This window comes from Grammomys surdaster, unplaced genomic scaffold, assembly GCF_004785775.1.
Source record: "Grammomys surdaster isolate TR1022 unplaced genomic scaffold, NIH_TR_1.0 238, whole genome shotgun sequence".
Taxonomy (NCBI): domain Eukaryota; kingdom Metazoa; phylum Chordata; class Mammalia; order Rodentia; family Muridae; genus Grammomys; species Grammomys surdaster.
In genome coordinates, this window is record NW_021604683.1 from 4,143,223 (window position 1) to 4,162,380 (window position 19,158).

Sequence of the window (19,158 nt, forward strand, 5' to 3'; positions counted from 1 at the left end):
CTCTCTCTCTCTCTCTCTCTCTCTCTCTCTCTCTCTCTCTCTCTCTCGGCTTTTTTTGTGTAGCTCTGGCTTGCTTTGGCAAGACTAGAAACTTATGAAAATGCTCGAAAGGTCTTAAATAAAGCACGTGAGAACATTCCTACAGATCGGCACATTTGGATCACAGCTGCCAAGCTTGAGGAGGCCAATGGGAACACTCAGATGGTGGAGAAGATCATTGACCGAGCCATCACCTCTCTTCGGGCCAACGGTGTAGAGATCAATCGTGAACAGTGGATCCAGGTAAGCTTTCACTCAGGGTTCTGTTCTAGTTAGGTTTGGTATTAGATACATGTACCAGCGTTCAGGAAGCAAAGGCAAGTTTAAGGCCAAGTGAGACTCTGTTTTGAATGAGTAAGTAAATACGATTTTTAAAAATTTTATTTTATTTATATAGGTATTTGACTGCTTGGATATTTGTGCCCCAGAAGAGTTACAGATAGATAAGCTGCTGTGTAGGTGTTGGGAGTAGAACCCAGCTCCTCTAAAAGAGTAGCCAATGCTTCATATTACTGAGTCATTTCTCCCTCTTCTACAGGTGCTTTTTGAGTATGAGGTCTCACATAAGATAAAAGGTAGCACTGGAGAGTTCCCACACTGGCAAAAGAAACAGGCTCATTGTGAGTGTGCTCCATATGCTGCCACTTTTGACAGACCCAACACCTTGAGTTGTCCTGTATTCAATGAAGACATGGATGACTAGCATTCTTTTGCTGACTGATTTAGAGTTAATATTGCTGTGATTAAACACCATGACCAAAAGCAACTTGGGGAGGAAAGGGTTTATTTGGCTTACACTTTCATATTACTGTTCATCATCAAAAGAAGGCAGGACAGGAACTCAAACAGGGCAGAAACCTAGAGGCAGGAGATGATGCAGAGGCCTTTGAGGAGTGCTTACTGGCTGACTCCTCATGGCTTTCATAAGTCTCTACCCTTGCCAAAGCAAGCCAGAGCAACACAAAAAGCCATCAGGAAAAAAAAAAAGAAAAAGTATGTTGAATGCTGGTGGCACCAAGTACACCAGGCTGGCCTCAAATTTAGAGAACTGTCTGCCTCTGCATTTGGAGTGCTGAAATTAAAGCTTAAAGGCTTGCAGCTATTGTTCCTGGACATGCTTAGCTTTTTATGTGGGTACTTGGAGAGAATTTGAACTCAGGTTCTCATAGGTTAAAAAATTATAAACTCTTTTTCCTCCTGGCCACTTAGTTCCCAAGAGCAATGACTCTGGGACTAATTACTTATTAAATGTGTTAGCCATAAGCTTTGGCTCATTCCCGGACTAGCTCTTAACTTATTTAAACTATTTTATGTCTACCACATGGTTAGATACCTCTCTTCAGTCCTGGCCCACATACATACATACAAAATTGCACATTTTGGTTCTGAACAGAACAGGGGGATTTCGAGTCTGGTTGTCAAAGCTCCTGTTCAATTCTAACCTCTGACACTGGCAGTCTCACTTTAACTGCAATGTAATAAAATGATCAGATACCATACTGATCTGAAAATGTCCCTGGAAAGAGTTTAGCATCTTACAGAAGAGAATAGCTTATAGTTTCTTTTCAGATATTTAAATTTGTTGTATTTTGTTTTCTGGTAAACTCTATGTCTTCGTTCTTTACAACATTTGTTTGTTAGATCAGTAGTTTAATTCCTAATTGATATACAAGATACTTTATTATACCCAACTTTTAGTAACACATTCCTCTGTCTCATGACGTAGAACTTTTTTTTTTTTTTAGAAGAAAAACTGGATATAGATATTGTGATGGTTTGTATATGCCCAGGGAGTGGCGCTATTAGAAGGTGTGGCACTGTAGGTGTGGACTTTAAGACCCTCATCCTAGCTGACTGGAATTCAGTCTTCCACTAGCAGCCTTCAGATGAAGATTTAGAACTCTCAGCTCCTCCTCCACCGTGCCTGCCTAGATGTTGCCATGCTCCCACCTTGATGATAATAGACTTAACATTTGAACCTGTAAGCCAGCCCCAATTAACTGTTGGCCTTATAAAACTTGCCTTGGTCACGGTGTCTGTTCACAGTAGTAAAGCCCTAACTAAGATATGTCTTCTATCTATGTGTCCCAAATCTGCTTTCCTAAAATTAAAAATGCCTTGCTGTATGCTGGCCTGCCCAGTGGACTGTTCCTGTGGCTGGTCATCTGCTCTAACCAAGTTTTCATCTAATCTCCCTTGCAGCTAGAGTCCCCACTAACAGTTCTTACATGGGTCGAAGTATTTCTTTTTCTTTTCTTTTTTTTTTTTTTTAATTTAAGTTGTGAGTTCTAGTCCAAAGGGTATAAACATTTTTTTAACTTCTCTTTTACTCCCACTTGTTTTAAAGTTTCTTTAGCGCAAAGTACATGCCACTATGCAGCCTTGTTTTTAATGTGTTTGGGGGCATGTGCTATAGTGTAAGTGTAGAAATTGGAAGACAACTTCTTGGAGTTGCGCTCTTCTAGGGATTAAATTCAGGTTACCAGAATTTCATAGCAAACACCTTTACCTTCTTACCAACTCTCTTTCCCCCCCCCCCCCCCCCCCCCCACGTCTTTAAAATAATTTTTTCACAGTTTTAGGAATTGAACCCAGAGCCTTGAATAAATACTCTAGGCAAGTGGTGTAGCACTGGAGCATTATATGAATTCTAGCCCTTTTTTCATTAATTTTGAGACAAGGTCTTACTCAGTATTGCAGGCTAGCTTTGGACCATGGTCATTATGCTTCTACCTTACAAATATCTGATATTACAGGTGTATACCACCACACTTGGCTTTTTATTTCAAAATAAATAAAATTTCAAATTTATTTGGAATGTTGCAAAACTTGGATTTCTAGATACTCTTTATTTCGTGTAAAAGCTTAATAATATAACCTCTGTGTGTAGCAGGATCATGCTTAAAATGCACTGAATGTATAAATATGGTTTCATTCAGTCATGCATGTTTATTGGGCACTTAAATGCAGGATAATTAGGACAGGAGCATCAATGAAGAGACATTATGGCAGATTTGATATTCAGGTTTGTCAAAATACATGCCCAAGACAATGCTATTCAGGAATAGCATTCACTTTACTAAAAAAATAAATAAAATTTCTGTCCTTCCTTCAGGATGCTGAGGAGTGTGACAGAGCAGGGAGTGTGGCCACGTGCCAGGCTGTCATGCGTGCTGTAATCGGTATCGGGATTGAAGAGGAAGATCGCAAACACACCTGGATGGAAGACGCTGACAGTGTAAGCTTGCTTGCTTGCTTGCTTTCCAGTCCATAGCCTTGTCAGGAACAGTGGCCTCATTAATGTTTATGTTGCTTTCCATATCTTTCCCTCCCTCCTTCTCTTCTGTCTCCTCAAAAGTCTTTCTGATGTGCTTGCTTTTATTTTTTGTCTGTTTTTGAATCAGGGCCTCACTCTGTAGGCCAGATGGTCTTTGGGCTGGAGAGCTTCCTGCTTTATTCTCCTCATTGCTGGGATTACAGGATCATGTATTACATCTAGTTCTAATACACTTACTTTAGATGGAGTTGCAGTCATAAGGTAGGAGAGTTCTATACACATGAGTTTAAGTTTGAGTGCTTACTAAATGGAGGAACAGCTCTTACAGAGGTGTGGCTGCATCACAACATGCTCAGCTGAGAACCTTATGGCACCAGGGTTTCTCCCACTTCTGCTTCCTCTGCAGATTGCATTTCAGGAAACATTTTGTATAGAGTTGCTGCCTCTTTGAGATTATGTCCTCAAAACAGTCTTCCAGAGGGAAAACCATAGGGCTACATTGATAAACATGTTTAGGATATTAAAATAGTGGTTGGTGTATGCCTTTAATGCCACCACACAGGAGGCAAAGCAGATCTCTCTGAGTTTGAGGCCAACCTGGTCTACAAAGTGAGTTCCAGGATAGTCAGAGCTACACAGAGAAACACTCAAAAAAAAAAAAAAAAAAAACCAAATAAACAAAAACAGGGCACACATCTTTAATCCCAGCACTCAGGAGGCAGAGAAGGTGGAGCCTATGAGTTTGAGGCCAGTCTGGCTACATAGCATGTTTCAGGACAGCCAGGATTGCATAGAGACCGTATCTCAAACAAAACAAACAAAAAGTTGCTAAAAACAGATATGGCATTTTATTTATTTATTTATTTATTTAGTAGTGATTTTGGAAGAAAAGAGATTTATTGAGTATATTAAAGAAGCTGCTTGCCTCCTACTCTTAAATGATTGGATTAAAGGTATACGGTAACATACCCAGCTTTTTTTTTTCATTAATTTTGAGACAAGGTCTTAGTATTGCAGGCTAACTTTGGACTATGGTCATTATGCTTCTACCTTACAAGTAGGTAGTATCGTTCCATATCCAGTACCACAACACTTGGCTTTTTTATTTTAAAATAAAAATTTCAACTGGGAGACAGCCTGATCTACAGACCATGTTCCAGGACAGCCTGGGATACACAGAGAAACCCTGTCTCAAAAAAACAAAAGAAAAAATTTTCAGATACCCAGAAATAATACAGAATTACAGAGTTTGTATATGCCCTTTATCCTTATTCCTTATCCTTACCCACTTTACCTACGTGCCTTATCACTCTTCACACTTTTGTATACTTGCATCATTTCCCTACACTCTACATGTTGCTGTGGTTCCTTAGCACACAGTGTTAGGACTAGAAAGTGAGGCTGGAATACACCGTTCATAGTCTTTAGGTCTTTCTTGAATCTCACCAACTTCTAGGTGTTCTTTAAAAATATGTATGTGTGTGTTTTAATCCAAGTGATGGTGGTTCACCCTTTTAATCCCAGGACTCAGAGGCACGGGCAGGTGATCTCTGTGAGTTCAAAGCCAGCCTGTTCTATAGATTGAATTCCAAGATAGCCAGGGCAATACAGCTTCAGGTCAACCTTAACCTGAGAAAGACCTTAAAAAGGCTTCAATCTGTCTTTGTTTCATGAAACTCCTTTTTATTATTTATTTGGTTGGTTCGTTATCTGATACTAGGGTGGAACCAGGGACCTGGGTTTATGGAATACATTTTGACCTGGCTGTTTATTATATTTTCTTGTGGCTTGATTGAGGTTTGTCTTTGGCAGTATAGTGTCAGGTCTTCCCTCATACTAAGTATATATACCTATTGAGTTCTGATCCTGATGTGTTCTACATATATACAAACAACATGTTCTCTCTGACCAGCTGTCCCAGGCAGCAACTGTTAGGACTTTGTTGTAACCTTACTGTTGTTTCCTTTGTCAGCATTTTTTGAGGAAGCATTTTGAAATTATTTTGGTATCCTCCAAGTATTTTCTTTTCATGCAGGAATGAGAAATAATGTTTCTTGTGTGCTTAGAAATGTGGTGTGCTCCTAGTGCTCCTTCCTGTGTGGGTTGATGCTATAGGCAGTTAAGGCAATAGAGGTTCTAAAAATTTGCGGCTGACCTCATTGCTTTGGTCAGCAGCCACATACAAGTATGTAGTCCACGTCTGCCCTGTCTAGAATCTAACCCTTCAAGATATGGATTTCTGGTCAGGGTACAACATCCAAGAAAAGATCCCTCTTGACTTCTCTAGTGGTTGAATTAGAGTCAGGTTATGTGATTGATATAGGAGGGATTGCGTCTGATGAAAATCTGGGCATACCTCTCTTCCTTCCACACCTGTTTCTACACACATTGTGGGGTCTTGGACACTAACAGGCTCATTGGGATCTCTCCTCTATGAAGGTACCTGACTAGGAATTTTACATAACCAGATAACTTCCCTGTGGTGTGTACAATTTACCATTGTAATAGCTTGTCCTTGTTTCTCCCTAGTGGCCATTAACTTACCCCCAGATTTAGACCTCTCTCTTTTTTTTTTTGTTTTTGAGACAGGGTTTCTCTGTGTAGCCTCAGCCACCCTGGACCTCACTGTGTAGATAAAGCTGGCTTCAAACTGAAAGATCTGCCTGTCTCTGCTTCCCAGGTGCTGTCTGCAGATATAGAAGGAAGTGATTTTTTTTTTCAGGAAGGGAGCCCTTGGTCTTCTTTTAGCCTGCTCAGTATATTGTTGGATCTTATGGTCACCATGAAGATCCTTTAAACTAGCTCTCATCAGATCATGTCACTGCATTTTGTGGCTAGGTTTGTCATTTGATATTACCTATCACTTAAAAAAAAATTAAGTCTATGTGTGTACATTCTATAGCATGCATGTGACAGTCAGAAAAGGCAATTTGCATGGGACTTGATTCCTTCTTTCTGCTATGTGGGCCTTGGAGATTGAACTCAACTTGTTAGTTACTATGTAGATCTTTACTTACTAAGCCATCCACTACCTATCACTTTTTCTTTCTTTTTTGTTTTATTTTATTTTATGTGTATGGATATTTTGCCTGCATGTATCAGTGCGCCATGTACATGCAGTACTCAAGGAAGCCAGAAGTGAATGTTGGATCCCCTGGGACTTGAGTTACAGACAGTTATTATGGGCCACCATGTGGGTGCTGGCAGTTGAACTCTCCAGTCTTCTGGAAGAGCAGCCAGTACTTGTAACTGCTAACGCATCTCTCCAACCCCTACCTATCTATTTATGTATATGAATGTTGGGTGTGTTTTGTTGTTTTAAGACTTATTTTTATTTTAGTGCATGTGTATACACGTCTTAGGGTTTATATTGCTCTGAAGAGACACCGTGACCACAGCAACTCTTATAAGGGAAAACATTTTAATTGGGGCTGGCTTATAGTTTCAGAGGTTTAATCCATTATTGTCATGGTGACACTGAGTAGGCAGACAGGAAGAGCTAAGAGTTAGTTGTACAGCTGGATCTGCAGGCAGCAGAAAACAACAATGACACCTTGGCCAGGCTTGAGCTTCTAAGACCTCAAAGCCCACCCCCTAGTGGCACACTTCCTGTAACAAAGCCACACCTACTCCAGCAATGCCACAGTTCCTAATAGTACCACTCCCTATGGGCTTATGGGGGCCATTTTTATTTAAATCACCACAGTACATATATGTGTACATGTGCTGCATGCTTGCAGATACATGCAGAGGCCAGAAGAGGGCACCATATTTCTTGGTGCTGGAATTACTGGTGAACTACCTGATTTGAGTATTGGCAACCAAATTTGTATCCTTCTCTGTAAGAATAGCAAGTACTCTTAACTACTGAGTCATGTTTTCAGCCCCTAAAATCACTTGAACATAGAAAAAAAATTAGAGGATCTAGGCCTAATGGTGCAGCCCTGTTACACAGCTCTTTAGAAACCTAAGATGAGACTGCAGTTTCAAGTCCAGCCTGGTGACTGAGAGAGACTGTTTCAAAATAACAAATAGAAAAGGGTGAAGCATGTAGCTCAATGGTAGAGCGCTTATTACTACAAAGCCCTGGCACTGGGTTTAATCCCTGGTGTTGGAGGATAGGGTAGGGGTGGGGAGACTAAAGGAAGCAGAGCCTAATGGTGTCTGCTGTCATTTCTACTAGATTGGTGGACTTCTCATCCTCTTTGTGTTGGTTTATTTGTCTTGTACAGGTTTTGAATAGCTTAACCTTTTAATGGAAAATAAAAAGTACTCCTTGTTAAAAATCAGCATGTGATACGTGTGTGTGTGTGTGTGTGTGTGTACATATATAGTATAGCCTAGTGTATGTGCATACATAACACTTGCCTTAGCCATAGCCCTAAACATGTACATGTTTGTGTACATGTGTTATCCTGCAGGTAAGAACTAGTACTCCTCTGACCGGCTCTCCACACATGCTGGGCTCAGTAGGCTGCCTTCTGCCTTCTGGGCTTTATCAGCATTTGTGTCTCCATCCTCAGGTGTCCTTGCCTTAGATTGTAGTTTAATTAGATTAATGCCACAGCATATTTGCTACCAGATGTCATTACTGAGGATTGCAAGAGGCTTGAAAAGGTATTATTAGCTGCTCGATGGCAGTCCTGAATTACTTTCCTCATAGTATCTCTCTGTTCTAGTGTGTGGCCCACAATGCCCTGGAATGTGCACGAGCCATATATGCCTATGCCCTGCAAGTCTTCCCCAGCAAGAAAAGTGTGTGGTTACGAGCTGCATACTTTGAGAAAAACCATGGTACCAGGTATGTGGTCAGTTTCTACTTCCTATCTGTGTGGTGCTGGATTCCTCACTTCCCTGCAATACACCATTTTGGGTCTGACTCTCTGTGATCAGGTTACACATTTGTGGCCCTTGGGACTTTGAAACTGCCTCATTCTTTATAGCCCTTCAGTGATTGGATTATCACTATTTTATAGTTGAGAAACCAAGGCATCTTGGAAGCCTGTTCTTTACTAGTGCCCCATGGGTCTAGAGTTTCCAATGCAGGCTGTTAATGCTGGGGCACTGCCTTTAGCAGTGGGCGGTACAGTGTTAGGGTCCTTGCAGTCTGTTTTTCATTTACATTGCTCTAGCTTTCTGGGGTTTGGCTGGTTTTTGTACACAGAAGGAGGTCCTTGACAATTTCCTTTAATTGTACCCTTTAATTGGAAAAACCTTTGGGTCTGCCTTATTGGCTGTAAATGCTGATTAAATTAGGCATTGTAATTTCTTGTTTTAAATGTGTAACTCTCTAGGGTTTTGGGCTCTTGTCCCTGGGTACCCTATATCATCCTCTTATGGGTCCTCAGCTCTTCTCTATTTGGGTGGACACAGACTTTGCTGGTTTCACCAAGCTTGCAGCTGTGACTTTGAGGTCTTGTTTCTTTTCTGATGTTATTTGATGTTAATTTCTACAGGGCCTTTTCCTTACCCAGTATTTCAGAGTTAACTCCTTAGGGAACCTGAGGACTTTCTAAAATGATCCTTATGACTCACTCTGTAGAATGTCACTTGGTATCGTCATGTCAGGTGTGGGTTGAGACCTCATGACTCATGGCTTTAGTGTATGCTCTGTCCACTCACATGTTTCAGTGGTTAGTTCCCTCCAACAACCTATTTTTTCTTTGCTGCTAGCTCACAGACTGATGAAGAAAGTCATCGGTACTTGGGCCCAGAGCTCTGGGAAACAAGGTGTTGTTTATGTAGGCACTTTCTGTATGACATGGTTTTGCATATTCTTTGGTTTGCTCTTGAACATGAGGGCTCATAGGGTTTATCATCGAAGATGAACTATGAGGTGGTGGTGAGCCAGAGATAACCCAGAAACTTCATGCCCAGTATCCAAGTGAAGGTGGTGTGACCAAGAGGTAGTGGTGGCCAGAGATAACTTAGAGACTTCATACCCAGTATCCAAGGCTAACAAATATTCTTGCTCAATAATGTCCTAAAATCATTCTCAATGAGACCTTTTTTTGGGAGGGGGACAGGGTTAGGGACCTTAATCTTTATTAGTGAATTCGTGGTATCCTCTGTGCTTCAAGATAAAAAGGCCTTCACTGTCACCAGACTGCCATGTTATCAGTGCCCCAGGATACATGGCTATAAAAGGCTCTGCTGTTTAAACAATGCTTTGCTTTATAGAGCACTCTTCAGTAGTTGATTTTAGATTCTTTATTGGAAGGAAAGATTTCCCCACACTCTCCCCATTGTAAAATCTTGTAAATCATTAATAGCACCGAACTTTGGAGTGGTAACTGTCTTTTCAGCATCTTGGTAGCTATATGCTCTGATTTATGGCCTTGGCCCTAGTGACCATGTCCTCTGTCTTGCAGGGAGTCTCTGGAAGCACTCTTGCAGAGGGCTGTGGCCCACTGCCCCAAGGCAGAGGTGCTGTGGCTCATGGGTGCCAAGTCAAAGTGGCTGGCGGGGGATGTACCTGCAGCAAGGAGCATCCTGGCCCTAGCCTTTCAGGTAGGTGAAGGATACCTGCTCTGGAAGGGTCCATGAATACAACTCAGCTTTGATGCTATTGTAGCCTCAGAACTTATCCTATACATATTCTTTAGGATGTGCCATGGTATAGCCTAGAGATACTACATTATGTGCATGGCCAGATCTATGGGGCCAAAACATGAAGAACACCCCAGCAAGAAACATTGGCCTCTTAGTCCCTTCTACCTAGTTTGAGTGTAGGCCAAGTATTCCAGAGTACAAGACCAAAGCATAAGCCGCCTGGGTGCTTTAGGGCCTCTTTGAGAATGGGGCCCCATTAAAACAGCCACATTTACCTAGACTGACTAGGTCTGGCTGTTACAACATGTATAGAGTATAGATGCTGGCAAGCCTGGTGACGTGTGTGTGTGTGTGTGTGTGTGTGTGTGTATGTATGTATGTATGTCTGTGTCTGTGTCTCTCTCTGTGTGTGTATGTGTGCAGTAGAGGTCAACCTAGAGTGTCTTCTTCCTCTATTACTCCCCCCTTAGCTTAGAGCTTGCCATTTTGGTTTATCTGGACATCAGTTGGTCTTTAGAACCTATCTGTCTCCACCCTCCAGTACTGGGGTTTTAGATGTGCATTGCCATGCATGACTTTTATGTGGTTGCCCAGTAAGCACTTTACCCACTGAGATATCTTCCCAGTCAACATGTAACATTTGAAAGCTATTTCTATCAAAAAAATCCTAATATTTTATCATAACATAGGTGTTAGATTCTTTTTAATAAGTTATAGGGTGCTATATAAATATCAGTTTGGTACCATAGCCTAGGGGCACAGTAAAGTTTGTCTCTTGTGAGAAACAAGAGCTAACTTGGGTCAATCTTTTGCTTCAGCTGTCACCTGGAAAGGACATAGGAGCAGGTGACAGTGCTGTGCAGAGTAAATGATGTCCTTTCCATATACAGTTTTCTCCTCTAGTTGCATGCCAGTGTTCTAAGATGGTTGGTTCTCCTTTCCCATAATTTTAGGCACCATAGCCATGTAGCAGAAGTCCCAGAGAGTGGGTACAAGATTTGAATGCACCACTTGGCCCATGCCTTTGGGAGCCCTTTACACTCCATTATCTGCACATTGAACATCTTTCTACCCTGAACACATGGTGTGGCTAGCCAGTGGGAAGGGGTTAAGTTAGATATAGCAGCTCATGACACAAAGGCATGTGTTGTAGAGGTTGTGTAGAATTTAGACAGATCCTAGAGAAGACGGCTCTAGAGCTCTAGCATTGTTGCTTCATCTCTGTACAAGAGTGAAGACAAATGTGGGGTTTTGGTTTTTTGTTTGTTTTTTTGTTTTGTTTTTCCTTCAAGTAAAAAGTAAGTGTGGGTCCTGACTGAGTCCACCCTGTCGTCCCCTGGCTTGTAGCCTGTGCAGGAGTGTACTAATACTAGTCCTGGATCAGAGGTCCACCCTGTCGTCCCCTGGCTTGTAGCCTGTGCAGGAGTGCACTAATACTAGTCCTGCATCAGGGAGAGGGCCAGCTCATTTTTCAGACTGCCTGTTTTTGATTAAGTGTGATCTAGCCTTGGTCACTTTTGTACTGAGCCTTTCTAATGCAGCTGTGTTTGTTCTCCAGGCCAACCCCAACAGCGAAGAGATCTGGCTGGCGGCTGTGAAGCTGGAGTCAGAGAACAATGAATACGAGCGAGCCCGGAGGCTACTGGCCAAGGCTCGGAGCAGCGCACCCACTGCCCGTGTAGGTGGTGACTGGTGGGTTGGGGAGGGTTGGCGGGGTGCCTTGTGGCTCCTACATGTCATTTGGAAGGAGCAAGATAAGTGGCACAGCTCAGACCCCAGCCCAGTCTTGGTATTGGGCTTTAACATACATCCCATTATTTATCTATACCTTTTATATTCACAAAAGAGCTAACACAAAAACTTAGAAGGCCCAGGACAGATGTGTAAAGATGTCTATGGCTTCAAACATGTGATGTAAAGATAGCATCCAGATAAATGGTGGAAGTGCCCCTCATGTGACAGTGCTTCTCTGCTTTGCAGGTGTTCATGAAGTCTGTGAAGCTGGAGTGGGTGCTGGGGAACATCACCGCTGCTCAGGAACTGTGTGAGGAGGCTCTGAAGCACTATGAGGATTTCCCTAAACTGTGGATGATGAAGGGGCAGATTGAGGAGCAGGGAGAACTGATGGAGAACGCCCGGGAGGCCTATAACCAGGGGGTGAGCCTCTATCAAGATATCTCAGGGAACCCAGCAGCATAGCAGTAGTCATTTTCCCACACCTCTGGAAGAAATGGAGGGCCAGTAGTCAGGGATAGAACTTTGTGCTTGGGATCAAGCCTTTGTTCTTCCTGTCATTGTGGGTACTGTGGTTTTTTGTTACAAAGTTGCATACCCTGTGTTTGAGATATATAGGTTTCGTTCAGTACATCAAATGTAGCATAATGAGAACATTATGTATGAAGTGCACACCCTGTATACACATGTGCACGCGACACATATACAAAGTCCTACAAGCCTTCTTTATAGTACATGTACACAACACAATCATACACAGTAAACTGATGTATACTATACTTGTTTGTATGTACACACTACAGAGCCATGTCGAGCATGAAGTACATGTCTAACAGCCCTAAAGTACTCCTAGAAGCTGACCACAATTATCAGTCTTTTATAGATATTCTCTGAGCTCTTATTTTGTACAATATTTTGGTCACAGCTGAAGAAATGTCCTCATTCTACACCACTGTGGCTCTTGCTTTCCCGGCTAGAGGAAAAGATTGGGCAGCTGACTCGTGCTCGGGCCATTTTAGAGAAATCTCGTCTGAAAAACCCAAAGAATCCTGGGCTATGGTGAGTTCTTGGTAATTACCTTAGTTTCCCCTTTAGAGGCTGTCCTCGGTTCCTTCTTCATTTTAGGCCAGGCTCCTGTGGGCTCCATAACAGGTGACAGCTTCTATGAGGGTCATAGTCCTTCTTGGGAGAGCTGGGTCTAGATGGTAAGTACACTTTTGGTGAAGTATTCTAAGATGTCAGGGAATGAAACTGAGAAAGTGAACTATAAAGGAGGTAACAGGAAGACCTTGAGTAACATGAAGAAACTTCCAGAGGGAGCTGAGTATGGTGTATCTAGTATTCCCTGGTACCTGGGAGATGGATGCAGAAGGCTAGTGAGTTATGCCAGGTTGGGCCACATGACAAGGTATGGGTAATGGATGCAGAGTCCAGCTAGGGGTTAGACTGGGATGAGAGAGGACACTGCTGAGGAGGTTCCTTCTTAGGTGCCTCTCATGTAGTGACCACATATGGTCTGTACTTGATCCCTTATCTTTACTTGTATCTGGATCCTGTGGAGTCTGGGATCTGATAGGGCTGCTGCCTTCTAACAGGCTGTGGACACCAGTGCTGCCATCTGTGTAGAGAATGGAATTCTAACCCCTTCTAGGAGACAAGAGCCTTCCTTTACTGACAGTGGGGAAAGAGCACTTGCTGAGCAAATTTGACCATCTGAGTTTGGTTCATGGAACTCATTGTTGGAAGTAGTTTCCAGAAGTGGTCCTCTGACTTCCACACATATGTGGTGGCATGACAATAATAATAAAGTAAAAATGTAAAAGCCTTTTCAAAGGGTCTCTGGCAGAAGGCCAGCTGGAGTAGTTGTTTATGCTATGATAGATGGGGATATCCCATCCCTGGGCCTGTTTTCCTAGGTTGGAGTCAGTACGGCTGGAGTACCGGGCAGGGCTGAAGAACATTGCCAATACCCTCATGGCCAAGGCGCTGCAGGAGTGCCCTAACTCTGGTAAGGATTCCTGGCCACATAGTATGGCACAGAGGAAATCTTCTGTGGGATGGGCTCAGTTGATTTCCATGGACTCCTTTAAGACACAACCTGTGGGGCTGGAGAGATAGCTCAGCGGTTAAGAGCACTGACTGCTCTTCCAGAGGTCCTGAGTTCAATTCCCAGCAACCACATGGTGGCTAACAACCATCTCTAGTAGGATCTGATGCCCTCTTCTGGTGTATCTGAAGACAGCTACAGTGTATTCATATAAATAAATAAACCTTTAAAAAAAAAAAAAAGGCACAACCTGTGTGTCCCATTTTAGTCCAGATTTGCTGATATGATAACAAAGACTTCAGACTAAACACTCAGTTCTAGTAGGGGAGAATTTGATTTCATGTTCTGAGGCACTATCATTTTTTTAAGCCAAGTTGGTTTGGTTTTGGGTTTGGGTTTTTTTGTTTGTTTGTTTGTTTGTTTGTTTGTTTTTTTAAGATTTATATATATGAGTACTCTATCTGCAAGTACACCTGCATGCCAGAAGACAACATCAGATCCCATTATAGATGGTTGTGAGCCACCACATGGTTGCTGGGAAATGAACTCAGGACCTCTGGAAGAACAGTCAGTGCTCTTAACCTCAGAGCCATTTCTCTTCAGCCCCTTAAGCCAAGTTTTAACTTTTATTATTTTTCTTACATGTGTTATATAAGAAAGGTAGTCAGGCAGTGCCGTCACACACTCGAGAGGCAGAGACAGATCTCTGAGTTCAAGGCTAGCTTTGTCTACAAAATGTGTTCCAGAACAGCCAGAGCTGTTACATAGAAAAACCCTGTCTTGAAAACAAAAAGAAGCCGGGCGGTGGTGCCGCACGCCTTTAATCCCGGCTATACAGAGAAACCCCGTCTCGAAAAACCAAAAAAAAAAAAAAAAGAAAAGAAAACTAAAAGAAATGTATATGTCACTTGAAGAAGTTTGAGTTTTTAAAAGAGGATAATAGAGATTGCTCTAACCTACTACTCAGGAATCTCTTCTCTTAGTGTTTGTATTATTTCTAGGTTATTGTACAGAGTTAAAGTTATGCTGGGTATTTAGAATAGTACTTTGTTTGATATAGCCTGTAATGGCCTCAGACACAAAATGTAATGGCTGGCCTTGAATTCCTCTACTCTTCTGATTCTACTTCCCAAGGGCTAAAATTACAGCTTATGCCATCTTCCTGGCTGAGTTTTTGTTGTTGTTGTTGTTGTTGCTGTTCTAGTAGTGGTAGGTTTTTTTTTTTGTTTTGTTTTCTTTTGCTTTGCTTTTGGTTTTGATTTTTTGCTAGACTTACTTTGTAGCTTAGGTTGGCTTCTAAATCATGATCTTCCTGCTTCAGCTCTTGGCTTCTCAAATGCTTAGATTATTGACATGTGTCATATACCTAGTTATATTTTTCTTTTCTTCTCTCTCTCTCTCTCTCTCTCTCTCTCTCTCTCTATCTCTATCTCTATCTCTATCTCTATCTTTCTTTCTTTTTTGAGACAGACTTTCTCTGTGTAACAGTCCTGAGTATTATCCTGGAACTTACTTTATAGACCAGGCTGACTTCAAACTCAAAGAGATCTGCCTGCCTCTGCCTCTTGAGTTCTGGGATCAAAGGTGTGCACCATCATACCTGACTGCTATCTTTATTTTAACAGCAGTATGTGATAGTGCTTTCAGATTATCATTGCCCATTTCCTGTTTGCTGACTCAGTAAGAATGAAAGCTGTCCAATTCTGTTCTGGCAAGGCTGCTATAATTCAGGTTACTGGGTAGGTGGATATTTGAGACCCTTGTGATTATGAGACTCCTTTTGGGCAGCCTAGAAGGTACATTTCTGAAGCCAGAAGTGAGGCTGAGGGGTAGATTTTTGCTTGTGAATTTCAGGTATCCTGTGGTCTGAAGCTGTCTTCCTTGAGGCAAGGCCCCAGAGAAAGACCAAGAGTGTGGATGCCCTGAAGAAGTGTGAACATGACCCCCATGTGCTTTTGGCTGTGGCTAAGTGAGTAATAGTTCTTTTGGGATTACTTGGGGTTCTGGTATAGTTTCCCAGCATCTTTGCCTGGCTATGCTGACTTTGTTTGCACAGGATGAGCTACATGGGCCTCAGCTGCCAGAACTCCTGCTTCAGTCTTCTGGGCAGCACTCTCTTGCTAGAGGCCTTGAGGTGCTGTCTAGACATCTGTCTGGTCACTCCCTCTTCTCAGGCCTCCTGGGTTCTTGGCTCATCCTCAGGCCCAGGCTTCTGATGGGACTGTTCCCTTTGTTTCAGTACCACATGGGGCCTGGGTTACTTGCAAGACAGATTTGTTATTGGTCTACACAGAACTTAAGTATTAAGCCAAGCCCATTTGACTGAAGGGGCTTTATCTGAGAGGTTTTTGTGTTTGTTTGTTTGTTTGTTTGGTTGGTTGGTTGGTTGGGTTTTTTGGGTTTGTTTGTTTGTTTGTTTGTTTTTGAGACAGGGTTTCTCTGTGTATCCTGACTGTCCTGGAACTCACTTTGTAGACCAGGCTGGTGTCAAACTCAGAGATCTGCCTGCCTCTGCCTCCTGACTGCTGGGACAAAATGTATCAACATCACTGCCCAGAGAGCCAAGAGGCTTGCACTTCATTGTGTTAGCAGAACTCAGACCCTTTCAGCTCAGTGACCCTGGGAATAACCTGCTGTAAGCGATTGTCTTGGAGTACAGAAATGATTAACTGTGGTTCATCTGCAATGCCATCAAGTTGCCATCAAGTGATCTATCACCTCCCAGCACAAATATATGCCACTGGTGGAGGCAGAGCCTTAGAACTAATTTGGTTCTCTTTGAGTGGCACTGAGTGTTCAAGGTCTGGTACAGCTGCCTTCACATTACTACCTGGCACCTTTGTAGAGTCTGTAACCCTAGTAGATGAGGGAGGTTTGCTAGCCTTGCTAGCCTGGGCTTCCTTTTCCCAGAGTAACTTTTATATGCCCTCAGCCAGAGCAGCCATAAACCTTACAAAAGGCTTTATTAGAGTAAATAAGTCACTCTTTGCTGTTCCCAAGCCAGTGTTCCATGTGCCTCCTATCTTGAGTTTATGCTCTTTAAATCACAGTTTATCTAACACCAAGCAATTAAGAGTACTATATGGCTTAAAAAACAATCAAGTTATCAGCATGAAATTACTCCATTTGGTACCGGAAAGCAGCCCAAACAGCTGCCTGTAGTGGAAAGGTTAGCTGTGCACCAGCTGCCTCACTAAGGCCAGATGAATACAGCCCCAAGTCCTGGACCTGCCAGAGTGTTTCCCACAGCAGGCCATGGATCCTCCCCATTGTTCACCCTGCTATACTACAGTAACTACCAGGTGGGGAGCAGGGTGCCATGCAACTCTAAATTGGTTTCTTTGTTGTTGTTGTTTTATTTTTTCTAGACAGTGTTTCTCTGAGTAGCCATCCTGGGACTCTGTAGACCAGCAGCCCTTGAACTCAGAGGTCTGCCTGCCTTTGCTTCCCAGGTGCTGGGATTAAAGACCCGCGCCACCATGCCCCACTTCTAAGTTAGTTTCTAACAGTCCAGTTTCTTGGCTTCCTGCAAGACTCCTCTTCAGGTTGCTATTCAAGTGTCTGTGAGTATCAGGTACAACAGTCATGTGCTATGGGCTGATTGCCATGGAACTGCAGCTCCAGTGGGCCCAGGTCCCCAGAACTGACCTGTGAAAGCCAACCTTTGTGTTTGCTTAGGTTGCTACAAAGGGTAGACGAGGCAGGTTAATAGTTCAGGGTTGGAGTCTTATTAAGGGGCAGTCTGAGGTTTCAGGGTTTGTTTTTGTTTTTGTTTTTAAATTTGCCTTAATTAGTGTTTGTCAAGGTTAGTTTCAAATTGTATTGGGCCCAGATAGTTTTAAGAAGTTAAGATCTAGCCTGGTGGTGGTGATGGTGGTGGCGGCGGTGGCGGCGGCGGCGGCGGTGGTGGCGGTGGTGGTGGTGGTGTAGTAAGTGCATGCCTTAAACCCCAGCACTCAGGAGGCAGAGTCAGGCAGATCTCTGTGACTTCCAGACCAGCCTGGTCTACAGAGTGAATCCCAGGACAGCCCGGGCAGTTACACAGAGAAACCCTATCTTAAAAAAAACAAATAATTAAAAGAAGTTAAGATCTCACTGTGTGTGAATGTTGTAAAAAGCAGTTTGGATAAGTGAAGGATCTGGGATGACCTCCAGATAGCCCTGAACCATGACTCAAACCTTCTATAACAGATGTCTAGGCTTGCTGGTCTTAGCAGGAGCAGAGTACAGCTGATCACCTACATAGAAGAATGACTCCCAAATGTGGCAGACACTATTCTATGTCCCTTGCTCTAAGTACTTCTCCCATAACAGGCTGTTCTGGAGTGAAAGAAAGATCACCAAGGCTCGGGAGTGGTTCCATCGCACCGTGAAGATTGACTCAGATCTGGGAGACGCCTGGGCCTTCTTCTACAAATTTGAACTACAGCATGGCACTGAGGTGAGGCTACACTGGCACACCTGTAATAGTAATAACACTATACACCTGCAGACCAGACAGAGACAGTAGAAAGCTCCATCTAATCTGTGGGGAAGAGGAGGCAGGGAGTGGTCAAGACCAGGAGCCCCTCCTCTTTGAGCTTTGTTGGAACCATGCTCATAAGGTGGGGGTGGGGTGTCCTGGGGTCCTCGTTGGAAGTAGTAGCCAGACTTCATTGAATCCAGGAAGTACCTAGTTTAGAGAGTGCACATGGCAACTTGTAGGAGTCAAAAGATAGGAAGTCAACACAGAAATACACTGACTTTGAGGGCATGTTCACAAGAGAAAGAGGTAGCTTGAAATCTGCTGGGGCCAGATCTGCAAGGAGACAGCCAAGACCTGTACCTCACAAGGAATCCACCTAAAGTACCCTTTGATCTCCCCAGGAGCAACAGGAGGAAGTAAGGAAACGCTGTGAGAATGCAGAGCCCCGACATGGAGAGCTGTGGTGTGCTGTGTCCAAGGATATCACCAACTGGCAGAGAAAGATTGGGGAAATCCTAGTGCTGGTGGCCGCCCGCATCAAAAATACCTTCTGATTGCAGGGGTGGAGGACATGGGACTTTTGGTGCCACACATGGACAATGAGCACAAAACCTACACTGTCTATCTTTTATTCATTAAAGATTTTTACAGAGTTATGTTGGGTCTAGGGCCTCATTTGTTTTTCTGTTTTGTCTTGATGTCTATTCTCCATGAATGATGGACAAGTCAAGTCTGGTTTAGATGTAGCCTCCTGCAAGTACTTGTGTGCTCCAGAAGAAGTATGGTTGGGTACTGAGGGCTTGCTGAGATTTTTGTGGAGATGTTAAGAGTATAAACTATATGGAGAATATGGGCTCTGTCACAGATCTGTGATACAAGAGGCTGAAGGTCACATGGGGACCAAGCTACAAAAGATTGAAAGGCTTGTAGAAGCCCTGGTTGTTCTGTAGTCATCTGAGGTAAAATGAATCTCAACAGGCACCTTTGCTTAACTTGGAAGGTGTGAGCTCACTCTTCCTGTGGTTCTAGGAACCACAGTAGAGG

General features: G+C 43.1%; 1 protein-coding gene across 1 annotated transcript in view; it reads left to right on the plus strand.

Annotated features, from left to right (window-relative positions):
• Prpf6 (pre-mRNA processing factor 6) overlaps nucleotides 1-18,770 on the plus strand; it is a 55,287-nt gene extending 36,517 nt beyond the window's left edge. The window contains exons 11-21 of the mRNA XM_028774094.1: nucleotides 64-282; nucleotides 3,155-3,277; nucleotides 7,996-8,117; nucleotides 9,688-9,826; nucleotides 11,427-11,546; nucleotides 11,849-12,025; nucleotides 12,528-12,661; nucleotides 13,519-13,610; nucleotides 15,504-15,618; nucleotides 17,964-18,090; nucleotides 18,516-18,770. Coding sequence (XP_028629927.1) covers nucleotides 64-282; nucleotides 3,155-3,277; nucleotides 7,996-8,117; nucleotides 9,688-9,826; nucleotides 11,427-11,546; nucleotides 11,849-12,025; nucleotides 12,528-12,661; nucleotides 13,519-13,610; nucleotides 15,504-15,618; nucleotides 17,964-18,090; nucleotides 18,516-18,668 — 1,521 coding nt within the window. The 3' untranslated portion in view covers nucleotides 18,669-18,770. The remainder of the gene's footprint in view (nucleotides 1-63; nucleotides 283-3,154; nucleotides 3,278-7,995; nucleotides 8,118-9,687; nucleotides 9,827-11,426; nucleotides 11,547-11,848; nucleotides 12,026-12,527; nucleotides 12,662-13,518; nucleotides 13,611-15,503; nucleotides 15,619-17,963; nucleotides 18,091-18,515) is intronic.
• The last annotated feature ends 388 nt before the right edge of the window (nucleotides 18,771-19,158 follow it).